The following is a 13,426-nucleotide window of genomic DNA, read 5'->3' as shown; positions in this document are numbered from 1 at the left end:
TAAACGGAGGCAATTTTTACATCAATAGGAAAAAAAAAAGAAAAAAAAAAGGAGTACAATACTTTGTCACCGATTCGATGCTTTACCAAATTTCTTGTAGCACTTGAAAATTGAAAAAAAAAAAAAGAGAAGATATGATGATGCATTCTGTAAGGCATTAAAAACATTCAAGCGACCAACAATCCATCTCCCAGATACAAAAAGACGCTTGATACCCTGAAGAGAGAGAGCTTCGACAGAATTATGATTTATCGCAGAATATTCGCCGATGATATTAAAAACTAATGTAAGACACAAAGAAAAGTTCCTTTTTTTTTAAATTGAAAGAAATTTTAATAATACGAGGACAAAGATAAAAACACAGGGAAGACAAATGATAAAAAGATCAATACTAATGAATAATTTATTTGAAACTTTATTACAGCAAAAATTCTGAAAAAAATTACAAACAATAGAGAATATCCATTTTCTTTTAACATAGCATATCAAGGTGTCATTTTAATGTGGCAAGAAAAAGGAACGGTAAAGGAGGTAATTAAAAAAGGTATTAAATTATAGCAAAACTTAGACAAATTTATATTAGACAAATTTAGAGTGAATTTATTTACAAAGTTTCAAGGTTTTGACTATTGCAACACACACACACATATATGTATAAGACAACATTAAAATCTTCCCACAGTTAGGAGACATAAAATATGCATTAGTTTCTCCTGTTTCTTCAATTGCACAATGCGCCACATATATGATATCACTACTTTAAGTTTAATTGGACAACCATTCCTTTGAAACTAAAAGGCTCACATCCAACCATGGTTGTTTTGGTCACCATTGAATCAGAAAAATTTCTCTTCTTTAATGAAGAACAGTTATGACATAAGAAAGGACCTTTTCTGTTTAAATGAATGCTGTGTTATCTCGAAACACTGAGCTCACCTGTTTTTGAGTGAGGGAAGGTGTAGGGTGGGATGGGGGGGGGGGAGGAGAGGGATTAGCTCATCATATGCATCTCTATCAAAAATCTAAATCCTAAAGATACAACTGAAAGAATGGAATAGACCTACGTGTAAAACGTGTCCTCCTTAGTTGATGCATACCTCTAAACCACCCCCAAATGTCTCCCCTGGGAATTGCCAATGACTTTAAGATACCAATAGGAGGAATTCCAATTTACTAATACCAAGCAGGGGAGCACGCACATTAATAAAATGCACGCATGGGAGTACTTCACATCCTGTTAACTTGTTTTAAGACATGTTCTCAATGTCAACAACCTATGATAATCCCTCCGAGGCAAAAGGCGTTTGATCTGGCCATCTCGGGGAGGCTAATTACTTCAAACGTTTTCAAACAGAGCCATTCACATTTGATTTTGCATTACATGTTTTTGAACTTCTCCATGAAGACTTGGCAATACTGACTGACATGTATATTTCAAGTATAATATGGTTAGACACAACAGGAAGACCCGCATTTTACTTCGAGCTAGATTTGGCTCAAAAGAAACACAGACAGTAAGTAACATTATGAACGATTAGCATCGTAAAAGAACTGCCTACGATCCGGGTCGATAAAATTTCACTAAATGTTTGGTTGTGTATTATCTCGTTCTCATGTACTGGGGACGGCGTCTCGTTCAAACGGCTTAATCAATGAACTTGCGATCTAATGATTGTAGGTTTGGTTCCTGACCAGATAGTTACATTGTATCCTTGAGCATGGCACTTTATCTCCATTGCCTCTCTTTAAATACTCAGACTGTGTACCAATTGGGACCTGCGTGGTAAATATAGTTGTATGCTCTGATCTGTGCCCTATGGGGAGTCGCCCAAGGGACACGTAGATGTGGCGCACTGAAGTATCCCCAGGGTAACTGTTTTAAATGTACACATCACTTGGGTTGTGTGGGTGTGACAAAACAATGACAAGGGGTTAAAATGTCGTTAAAAGTAGTGTGAGAATTCCTTGACTTGATACAAGACTGTAAGCCTTGAAACTTCTATTCTTCAGCCACTCAGTGAACCTGCAAACGATGTGCCGGCATATGGTTGAAGTTTTCTTCTTGATGTTACTATAACTTTTTGAGTATTGCAAATTGTTTTAATTAACTGTAGATTATACCTACATATTAATCTTGGGATTACATATTGTTCAACAAGACTAACGCCACATGCATAATAAGTTTTCCTGAACATCATTTTCTTCGATTTGACAAGGCTTTTCGTGCGGTGTTCCAAGGTAAGCAATTAACCGCTGCACGTTTTCTGTCGCCTAACACAGCGTCTACAAGAGCTATTTTACCTTACACTATGTGGAATGTCAAATGCGTTCAAATTAATTCTTTCTTCATACTTTAATAGATATTTGATTTGATATTAAACCTTTATCCAAGGCAGGCATTTTGAATGTAAATGACAGAAAGTGACTAATTAATAATTAAGTTAAAGATTATTGAAAAGAACTTAATTATGTCATGACTTTTATAATTTGAAAACAGATCCTTTAGGCATGCATTTATGCAATAAGTACTTGTCTACTGCCAGAAAATAATACTAAAAATTAAAAAATTAATATCTAGTATGAAGTAATAAGCAACGACAAATAAACAGAAAACAAAACAAAAAAATAAAAGTAAAAGAAAGATAAAGTATGCGAGGAAGAGGAGCAGTTTGCCTGTTTCATTTAAGTAAAGCAATCAATCTTCACACTGCATTGCACCACTTCAGATAAAGTCTGTAATAGTGTATCTTGTATCACATTCTAATATGTTGTTCTAATTTGTTGTATTTTATTGCAGCAAAGTTAAATAACTACATTTCAAAAACTCTTCAAAAAGGAGAGACGCAAAAACAAAATCCATAAATATCAATGAGAATAAAACTATCTATCATCCCTTTCTCAATAAAACATAAGAGGGGTTTTAATGTTATATTAATTACCTGCACAACCAAAGAAATATATATGTATATATTTCCTGCACAACCAAAGAAATATATATATATATCTTTCAGTATCAATATATCAAGATATACTTCAGTAGACAGCCAGGTATTAAAATGTGAAAGAAAATTTTTTAAATTGATACCACAGACCACTAATGGTACAGGTCTCCTTTAAGAGAAGCCACTCAAATATGAAGCTCTATTTGGCAGAGCTGTCACATCGATTGATTGACAATTAAGTTACAGGCACTTAAACAAATGTTGCTTTCCATCCTCCTCTCTCTCTAATTTTCATTCAAAATGTAAAACAAAAAGGCTGTGTTCGGTAGACTGAATGCATGATCGTGTTTGCATACAGAGCAAAACTGGTGACATTTTACTTGAGGGGGTTTAACTTTACAAGACTCTGGATGATATCGTAACATCTGGATGTTTAATTATTAATATCGACAAGATGTATTATGGTCACGTGGCTAACATGTGCCCGATTATTTAAGCCGTCAAAATGAACACACATATCACATATCAGTAATGTTCAGAGACATCTAATTCAGGGGTCGGGCCACTGGGGACACGTTGTATCAAAGGCTTAAATATTATCAACAATTTATTTGGGAAAGTCCAACTGTCCTAATTTGCTCTTGAGTGACTGTACTTTTGTTTACGTTTACTTTTAATTTGTTTACTTTCACCTTACATTTTCCTGTAAGATTCTCTGTAGAGGGAGACACAGTAAGTAGTCCAGTCTCACTCAAGGATACCAATCGGGAGGGATTTTATGCAAATGCATTACACTGTAATATTTTGTTTTACCCCTGGGCCAAGGCATTTAATCCCTACAGTCCCTCCCCCCCCACTTACCCTAGTCAGGCCTGACTATATGGAGCTTATAGATATACTTCCCATACTGTAATTATCTTCAAGTTGTTGTCTTTTGTGAATTTAAGTTCTAGAAAATGATGACACTATTAAAGTGAAGGAAATCTAAGGAGAATTTGCTCTTATATTTTGTTTCTTGGAATTAACACTGTACAGTCAGTTTGTCTGTAGTCTGGAGAGAAAGTAAAGAGTATTTGGGACTGTATTTCGTAAAGAGTATTTGGGACCCCCCCCCTCTCCCATCCTTCACCGAATCAGATTGATGGCACAAATTCTAGATGCAGGGAGGGAGCTATTGTGATGGATAAAACCACTTTCCAGACTTGACATTATACCAGTAAGGCAGTACTCAATGTTCATCTCCATCAGTAATTCCTGTCAATGAGTCATTCGTCACCGTTCAATAAACACCTTGGTTTATCGTAGGATGACTCAAAGTAAAGACTGCTGTAAGAATAACCTAAAAAGCTCAGTCAAAAATCGATCCCAACTGATGTTAACCCTCTTATTATCAGATATATCTTATGACTATCACTGCCAAGCTATTCTTGAAAAATTGATTGGAATGATAGCGGGCTGATACTGACGAACATGAAGTACGGTCAAACTCGCATGATCTCGACATGGCCGGACGAGAGGTTTTGCCACGATGTGAACAAATATCAGGATAATCCACTTTCCTGTACAGACAGTCCGCAATTAATGTAAAACTGTTGGTAGGTCGCAGGATTTTTGCAAATGTCCTATACAATATTCAGAGCTGGCTGATGAAGAACAATTACTTCTTTTTAATTTTTTGACCGTCAACTCCGTAGTCCAAGCTAGCTTGCATACATTTTGAGCTTTGATTCTCAGGGGTTGGAGGTCAGATGGTCTTGGCTAAGCCCTCACAGAAGATTCTGTAGTAGTGAGTGGGTCTAAATGTTTGCAGACAGCTGCCTTATCGATACTACTGTGAAATTTTAAGGGACAGTACACAGCACGAGGCATTTCATAATGCGACATAATAATATACTTGAAAGGAAATTCAGGTATTCCTCATCTTTGTGTTTTTGCCCCCCCCCCAAAAAAAACTGTAATTAAATAAAACATTAATTAGTGATCACATAATATCCAATATTACATCTGGATGAGCCAGGATCTCGATTGATAGAGGTCTGGATCATGACGTTTTACAAACTGTAATCAGACCCTGAGGAAGGGTCATAGCTGGGTCATCATAATGACCTGGTCATAAACTTATAACACATAAGCAGTTATGGGATACTTAATATGAGGGTCATAGCTGGGTCATCATAATGACATGGTCATAAACTTATAACACATAAGCAGTTATGGGATACTTAATATGAGGGTCATAGCTGGGTCATCATAATGACATGGTCATAAACTTATAACACATAAGCAGTTATGGGATACTTAATTTGTGCCCTCGAACTACCAACGATCAAGGTCACAATACTGCCGGACCAATAATTCAGAAAGCAGCTCTTTTAAATCTTTCATTGGAGGCGTGTACTGCCGACACCATTACAGAAGTTACAAGTGGATCCACTTTACGTTTCTATGAGGGTCTCTGAAAAATGGTTACTTGTAAGCACAGTTATTTCTAGTTCTCTCTAGAACCTGCACATGTATGTACAGCGAACGATTTAGCTACAAAAATGAAAAATTCAGCTCTCCTTCTGGTTAGCCCCATTCCACGAATGATTACCGACCTTCCCAAAGTGTCTCTTTTCATATAATAAACTATTCTAATCAAATAAACACATGAAAACGGACTCTTTGAAAGTTCCCACCTTGTTTAGGACCACATCTAAACACTAGGTAATAAATGTTGTGCCTCCACAGTTGCTTTATTTCCTTCTAACTTTAAAAATCTATCCATCGCAGAAGTCTAGACGAGCCAACTATATCTTTAAGTAAAGACGAATAAGACGGGGGGGGGGGTTTACTGTCTAAAACTCAGAATGACGTATCCACAGTGCAATTTATACAGTTGAAGAATGTTGTTGTATTATGGATATGAGGAAGACTATATACAAAAGTATAGATTTTCTTGCAGTTACATCTCTTATTGATTCAATGAGAAGTGTGAACATTTGTTTCACTTCTGTAAGAACATCTTCAAACTATTTTTTATGAAGCAAATAAATCACTGGATATTGAGTTAAATTCTTGCAACTTCCCACGTGGAAAGAGAGAACCAACGAAAGTATCGTCACAAAAAGGTAGTCTGAAGAATACTGTCTCTTACATATCGTCACTTAACATAGCTTATTTCAAGTAATGGTCCACCTTGTTCAAACTTCAAAAAGCATTTCACTGCCAACTTCAAGAAGCAATTTCCCCCCCAAATGACTGCTCCAATTTGAAACTTCTCAACCTCATAAAATGTGGGGCAGATCGTGGCCTCTAGAAGAGTACTTTTTGGGAAACTTCTTTTTGAAATCAGTCGTTTACCTTTCTTGACCTACATCTTTCCGGTAATCTTACCAACCAACAGCGTATCTGATCAAACTAGATTACGAACGAACAAACTATGGCCCACCCCTCAAATATTTTTTCCCCCTGCTTCAAAGATTTTCTTTCCTTAATCAGAGATTACTAATTAGAATGGAACTAAAGATTCCATTCGATGTAATTCCACAGAGGCTTTGGCTGAATTAGCATTAAGCACACAAAAGAGCAAAAAACGAACAGCCATGCAACCGCTATCAAAATGTGATGGTTACTGGTGACTAAACTTGAACAGCTGATCGAACAAGCTGTATTGTAATGAGCTCGACATCGTCGGGTTGGATGCAAAATTCGCCTGTAGGTTTTTAAATTCACGTGATTTAGGCTTCATAATGATCTGACATTCCTCTTCTGCACGAATCACTCAGCGCATATATATGATTTCAAACCATCGTTCATTGTAATGCATTTTTTCTTCAGATGTGCAAATGTTATTGATAAAAAATTTTTTTTTTTTTTAAAAACAACCTTTAAGGAAGTCTTTCTCCCTAGCACCGAGAATCGCTGACAGCTTTTATTTCGTTGTAACGCTGTATTCAGTTTGCGGAAAAAACCCTGACATGATTTACACAATGATTGACTTGCAAAATCTACCTTCGAACGATCAAGAAAGGCAAGAACCTGTAAATGAAGTACCGAGGAGCATTCTTAAATTTCACAGATAATAAGTGGTTTAAAAGAAAAAATGTGCAAAAAACAAAACAAAAATCTAGTGTGTAAAGCTAACAAAAAAATATCAAAAAGTAGTCAGCAAACATGATCTGCTTCTTGAAAAAAGTTTTTTTTTCTTCTTCTTCTTCAAAAGAAAGAAATAAAATAAAAAGAACTACCACAATTTTAACAAAAATATAAAAATGAGAAAAATAGACGGAGAAAATTGCGAAACAGAAAATGATAATTTTTCAAACTATGGTGACTCTGAACTAGAAAGTGCACGGCTGAAACTGGGTGATTCCATTAGCGGGTGCGATGATGATTTAGCGGACATGCAGTCAGCGATGGATCAAACAAAATCGGCGGGTGGCTCATCAACGACATGCATCGCACTAACCTGTTGGTTCAATTCTTTGTTCCTCTTCTCCAGGTCCGATACCACTCTGCGAAGCTGTGTGGAGGGTGAGCGATAACTTAGTTAAATCGGCAAGAATGAATATGGTATCTCCATCACACTGGCATGTATGTAACGTCTTAAAACGTCTTTTATGCTGACATGTGTTTATGAATTTACAGAACTTCCTCTCTTGAAAGCTTTCAAACATCTATTGTAACACTCAAAAATAAGCTAAGCATGCATTTGTTTTTGTGTTTTTTATTGTTGTTGTTAGAAGCAACAGACTTTCTCAAGGTTTCAAATGTCGATTGTAACACTTGTACAAGCTTGTGCCGCTATCTATAATTCTTAAGTAACAAACTTACTCCAGGTTTCAAATATCTATTGTAAAACTCATCAAGAACCTAAACATGCATTTCATGTTCATTTAAGTGTTATAGTTACAAGCTTAGTGTTGCTATCTGTATTTCTTGAGTAACAGACTTTCTCAAGGTTTAAAATTTCTATTGTAAAACTCATCAAGAACCTAAACATTACTTTGAGTAATATATACACATATACTCCTCAACACATACATTGATACGCCTGGTTGTACTATGGTCCGCTACTACATCAGATTCTTCATACAATACAACCTGTTATATTTACTTATGGATCACCTCCAGTAGGGAAATCAAATCCTGGCTAAGAATATGGAAAATTCTTTCCAATTCTGATAATGCATGCAAGATAAATGTCTGCTACTGCCTGAAACTCTTCATACCTTGCAAACATACATGGCAGCTGGTAGCAAAGCAGTGCATATCATTTCCTTGTGTAGGATATGGAAAACTCCTTTTCTGCCTTCGTTCTGTAAACACAGACTAATAGATGACCCATCCTGTCAGCCTAAATCACCTCTATTAGACTTGATATATGGCCTACAATCACATTATCACAAGATGGTAATTCCCTCTCAAAACTTGGCTTCATTTGCAGAGAGAATGGGAGACTCATGAGTAATGTTCACACAACCTGTCTGATCCCCTCCTGCCCCTCTCCCGTGCAGGGTCATCAGTAATCATGGGTATTATTTCAAAGGACAATAGTTTTTAGGCTGTTAAGAAAACCTGTGTAGTAAACTTTGACAGAATGACTTCTGATTTGACCGTCTTAACAATGGAAAAATATTGGCAGATTTAAGACCAAATGTAAAGGGTATTTCTCTCACTACACTTGCAGCAAAATCGATAGCAGGCAGCAAATAGCAAAAATATTTGTTCGTGTAAATCCAACAATCCTGGACGAAGGCGGGAAATGTACACCGTGACATCTCTGATGACCACACAGAAAAACAATTCTAGACATTGGATTAGAACTAAGGCATTTACACCGATGATAATCATTGATAACAACTTCATCGACATCTGCACAACACAACAACAAACCTTTTGACCTTTCCAATATCTGTAAAGAAAAACGGAATAATAGCTGAAAAACCCACTTTTTAGTGGGAATTGGGCAAAAGAATATTCAGTGACACTTGTGTTTGGGTGTCACGGAACAAAACCAGAAATTGAACTTACTTTCTGATTCTCAATTTCCAGTTCTCGGTTCCTTTCGAATATCTTCCTCACTTCTTCCTCTTTCAGACGATGATCCTTCCTGGGGGATGCCCCTCCCTTCCTCGACCCCCAATGACCCTCCTCGGGGGGTCGTGAGTGGTGGTTGGGGTATTTGGTCCTTGGTGATGGTGGAATGTAACCAGACCCACTATGACCCACTACACCATCGTTAAATGAGTACATATATGGTTGCACCATAGGAGTAACTGCTGCAGAAGCAGACGTAGTGCTACCTACAGGTTGAAAAGCATTCGTCTGGGCATTAAAAGGTGGTTGGTGGACTGAACGATTATTACTTGGCAACTGGACGGCAAAAGGTTTTGGTGGGACGGTAGGACCGACCAACACGCTGGCAGCACTGTTTGAATGGACGGGATGTAGCTGCGAATTCCACTGTTGGACAGATTCACCAGTTTGGAGTGGAAATGGAGTTGGGTTCTCCTGGCTTTCTGAAACTATGGGGATAAATTTGGTACTAGAACCATCCTGAAAAGAGAAGGAAAAACAAAAACACATCATTATAAAAATAAGTCAATGAAACTTATCTGGTCATTTTCTCTCCTTTTCCCCATTTTTTTTTTATATTTTCTCCCTTTAACCGAAACTGAATGATGGCCACAAGTGTTTCGGTGACGTAGATCATTTTCAATGTCATTTAGAAAAGTAATTAGAAAAAAACTAAAAACTAAGACTTGCCCTGTAAGTACCAGGAGGAGGAATCACCATAGTAACATCTCCAGGAGACTGCTGAGGTACCCATGATGGTGCGACGACATCATTTGTGGAAGCTAGATGGACACCACCGGTGGGGTGATAGACAGCCCTTTTGTAGTCTGCTGGAACACTCCTGACAGGCTCTCTGTTCACAGTCCTGTTAGGTGGGTGATGCTCAGAGAGACCCTGGTAATCGAGTGAGTTGGATCGGGAGCTTCTTGGGGTGTGTGTAGAACCGACTGAATGTAGATCATCATCAGTGCTGCTTTGACTTGTAACTGAAAGTTCTGAAAATGACACCAAAACAATATCAAAAGGTTTTGGGATCAGTTCACCGTAACAAAGCAACAGGGGGGGGGGGATGGGGGGTGCTCTGATCCTATGAACTATCCCAGAGATTGAGATTGGCCACACTGAAAAATGATCTCATTAAGAAAGTTGCTTTGAGTTTGGCCACAAATTGCTTATTGAATTCTGAACATGGGTGACCATTATTGGACTTACTAGCATATTTAGTATGAGCTATAATTTTCAATGAGCAGCTTTTATCACTTCTGATGAGCATTCAACAAGATACACTGCTACGATGGTACACTATACCACTGACAATCACATTGAATTTGAAGGATAGCAAATAGTTGTGGTATTATCTATCTGACAGCACATAAAGTATTGCATAATATGCTCACCAAAGAAAAACTGAATCAATTTCATATGATTACTTCCTGGCATATTGAGGACATGTCATGTTGTTGGTTTGTCAGCAACAGAGCAAGCTATGAAAATGGGCATTCGACCTGTCAGTAACATTCTGAAATTATTAAAACCAAGTCGTCTTTGTTTTCTTCCTAATGTGAATACCTCATAATACCTAGATACATAATAAAATTTAAAATCAAAAGTATGCCTACAATTTGTAGCACTCCAAAGAAAAAAAATTGCTAAACTGTTTTCACAAAGTACTTTCCTGCAGGTTCTGACCATCCAAATTATTTCCCAGATATAGAGCAGTGCATTATGACGAGTTCAGCCTGGTTAGCACATCAGCATTGTCACAGTAGTGATAGTGTGGGTAACAACCGGTTTCTATATAATCAAGTGGATTATTCTTTTAACAAAAACATTTTGTTTGAAATACTTACTCCTTTGTGATTCTTGTTCCACTGGCCCCTGAGAAGTTATTGTCACTTTCTCTGTGGAGAAGCCAAGTTGACATTAACAAATCACTGCTTTGTACAGTACATGAATATTACATGTGTATGCAGTACAACATACACAGTCGACAATTTTCTGAACATTGATTCAACAGTTGCAAAATATACCATCATTTTGCATTTAAGCACCCTTGTTTTTACCAAAATTTCTCAAAGACCCCTCTGCTGCAGGATGAAACATCTTAGCAGCACCCCCCTCCCCTCCCCATACAACAAAAAGAAGGTTTCACCCCTAATTGGAAGATACAACACCCCATAAGAGTAAAATTCTGCTTTTTTTTCCCCTTCCACTCAAGTAATTATTATTACTGTCTCTATATCGTACAATAAGCAAAAGAAATGTATTTAACATTTTAACTTTTCTTTTCTCTCAACTCTATTAGTTTTGTGCATATTCATGAATATGCACAAAACTGCAGCACCATTAAAGCACATTGAACAACTTTTGTTGGAGTCTGGGCTATATAAGACTAGTTATTATTATCATTATAACTAAGATAATAATCGATCCCCTAAATGGTGTAAAATATTCTGTATGGTTGCCATGACGATGTCACTTCTTGTTGGCATGTTTTGCTTTCATACCTTGAATAGTCAAACTGTGGCTTTAGAGTTAAGTATCAATCTCAGACCCCACATGTGACGCAAAATAAATATACACAAGGACACTTATGTCATTATTTTGATCTTCCTCAATCTCTAAGAAATATTCATATTGTCTCATATTTCATGGACTTATTTATGGGAATTTTTGCCAGTATCAACAAGATCAAATTTAAAAGGATACAAAAGTAATAATAATCATAAAAATATTAACAAACTTACGCATGATGGCTAGAGTATGAGATGAACAGCTGGATAAAGCAATGACATGGCTGTGTGTGGCAAAGACTGGCTGAGGGGTAGGTATGGCAGATCGTTTCCGATGTGAGCTGGACAGGTCCGTAGATACCCCTAGTCTGCCTCTGCTCGTACAACCGAATGAGTACACTTGAAAATCTGGGGAAATTAGTGGAATGTAACCAGCCAATGTAATCAAATATAGCTTTAAACAAATCGAACAATCTCAATATAATCAAATATACCTCAATGCAATACAATGCATCTCAATGCATTCCAATGCAATCAAATGCATCTAAAGACAATCAAATACATTTTAAAATAATCAATCTCATCTTGTGCAATTCAATGTGTGTCCAAATGCATCTGAATATCGTGAAATTATCTCAAAAACATTCAACTACATCTCAATGCAATCAAATGAATCTCAAACTGCACGGTAACACATCAGAATGCAATTCAAAGCATCTCATTTCCACTACCTCTCAATGCCTCTCAACACCAATGCATCTTAAAACACCAACCAAACATGTCTTAATGAAGACAATTGTATCTTTTACAATTGATGTAGCTGAAACATCAACAACTTCAGAAATATGGAGATCACTAAAACTACTGAGGTTCACCATCAAACTAAACTCCTAACCTTAGAGATTAGCATGAGAGATATACACATACCAAGAAATATTTATACGATATTTAGATGACAACCTACAACTGTTCTTATATCACCCCTACTTTAACATGCACCATTTAAGACTAGTTTCCTTATTAAAGTCTTGATGAAATGAGGTAAAAACACAGTTAACAACTTTCTCAAAAATACCTTTTGTTGCAACAACTGTGAAGCCATCACCACAAGCAACTTTCTCAACTTGCTTTAGAGCCAAGGGACCTTTGACCTCACAAATACCTGGTTTGGGTTTGAAATCCCCGCTGCCTAGTTGACCATACTTATTCTGTCCAAACATCAGTAAAAGTCCTTTTTCTAAAAGACAAGAAAAAGATGGCTAACAATTAAACTTTGCTGCCACTGCAAGGGAAATATATATATATACAAATTCAAAAGCATAAACAAATCTTAACATTTGTTTTCTTGGAGTGACTTCCATAAACCACATTGGAAATCTTTTTTTTTAAGTTTTGATTAACATCATCCAAACTGATATTAAAATTGATATGCTAATTGCAGTCAATATACAGATGTTAATATAGAATTGATAAGGTCAAACTGTTCACAGATTTTATTAGACACAAATATAAAAGTAAGTACAAACACTTCTTCACAAATTCTTGTTTAAATTTTAATAGCATTTGCATTTGGAATGAAATAATTGAAGATATTGTGGTACAACAAGTCAACCTCTGCAATATATTTTGAATTCCTTATCAAAGCTGATAAAGTCTCTTGCTACCCAAGATCAACATTTTACTGTAAAGCCATCCTACGGAAGTAAGAAATATTTGTGCATTCACAAATCTTTATGTCTAAAACGTGTCCTTTCCAAGGATTTGTGTCAAACGTTTTGAAGGGATTACCGACGTCTCAGCTACTTAAATATTTAACTTTGATACTTTCAGAAGCATATACCGCAGTTTGTGTTCTTCTAAATAAAAATAGCTCCTGCCAAGGTTTCTGACACAATGCACTTTCATACAGAG

At 36.6% G+C, this 13,426-nt stretch overlaps 1 protein-coding gene across 7 annotated transcripts in view; it reads right to left on the bottom strand.

Moving 5' to 3' along the window:
* LOC139971085 (serine/threonine-protein kinase Nek9-like) overlaps positions 1-13,426 on the bottom strand; it is a 215,683-nt gene that overhangs the window by 174,818 nt on the left and 27,439 nt on the right. For 6 of the 7 annotated variants that reach the window (XM_071977264.1, XM_071977266.1, XM_071977265.1 and 3 more), the window contains 6 exons: positions 12,591-12,752; positions 11,750-11,923; positions 10,853-10,903; positions 9,693-9,997; positions 8,958-9,482; positions 7,393-7,446 (listed from right to left, as the gene is read on the bottom strand). In XM_071977264.1, the coding sequence (XP_071833365.1) occupies positions 7,393-7,446; positions 8,958-9,482; positions 9,693-9,997; positions 10,853-10,903; positions 11,750-11,923; positions 12,591-12,752 (1,271 nt within the window). Of the gene's footprint in view, positions 1-399; positions 4,114-4,144; positions 7,447-8,957; positions 9,483-9,692; positions 9,998-10,852; positions 10,904-11,749; positions 11,924-12,590; positions 12,753-13,426 lie in introns of those variants that run through there. The other variant, XR_011794314.1, reaches the window with a different exon arrangement.

This window comes from Apostichopus japonicus, chromosome 8, assembly GCF_037975245.1.
Source record: "Apostichopus japonicus isolate 1M-3 chromosome 8, ASM3797524v1, whole genome shotgun sequence".
Lineage (NCBI taxonomy): Eukaryota > Metazoa > Echinodermata > Holothuroidea > Aspidochirotida > Stichopodidae > Apostichopus > Apostichopus japonicus.
This window is presented reverse-complemented; position numbering and strand designations above follow the sequence as displayed.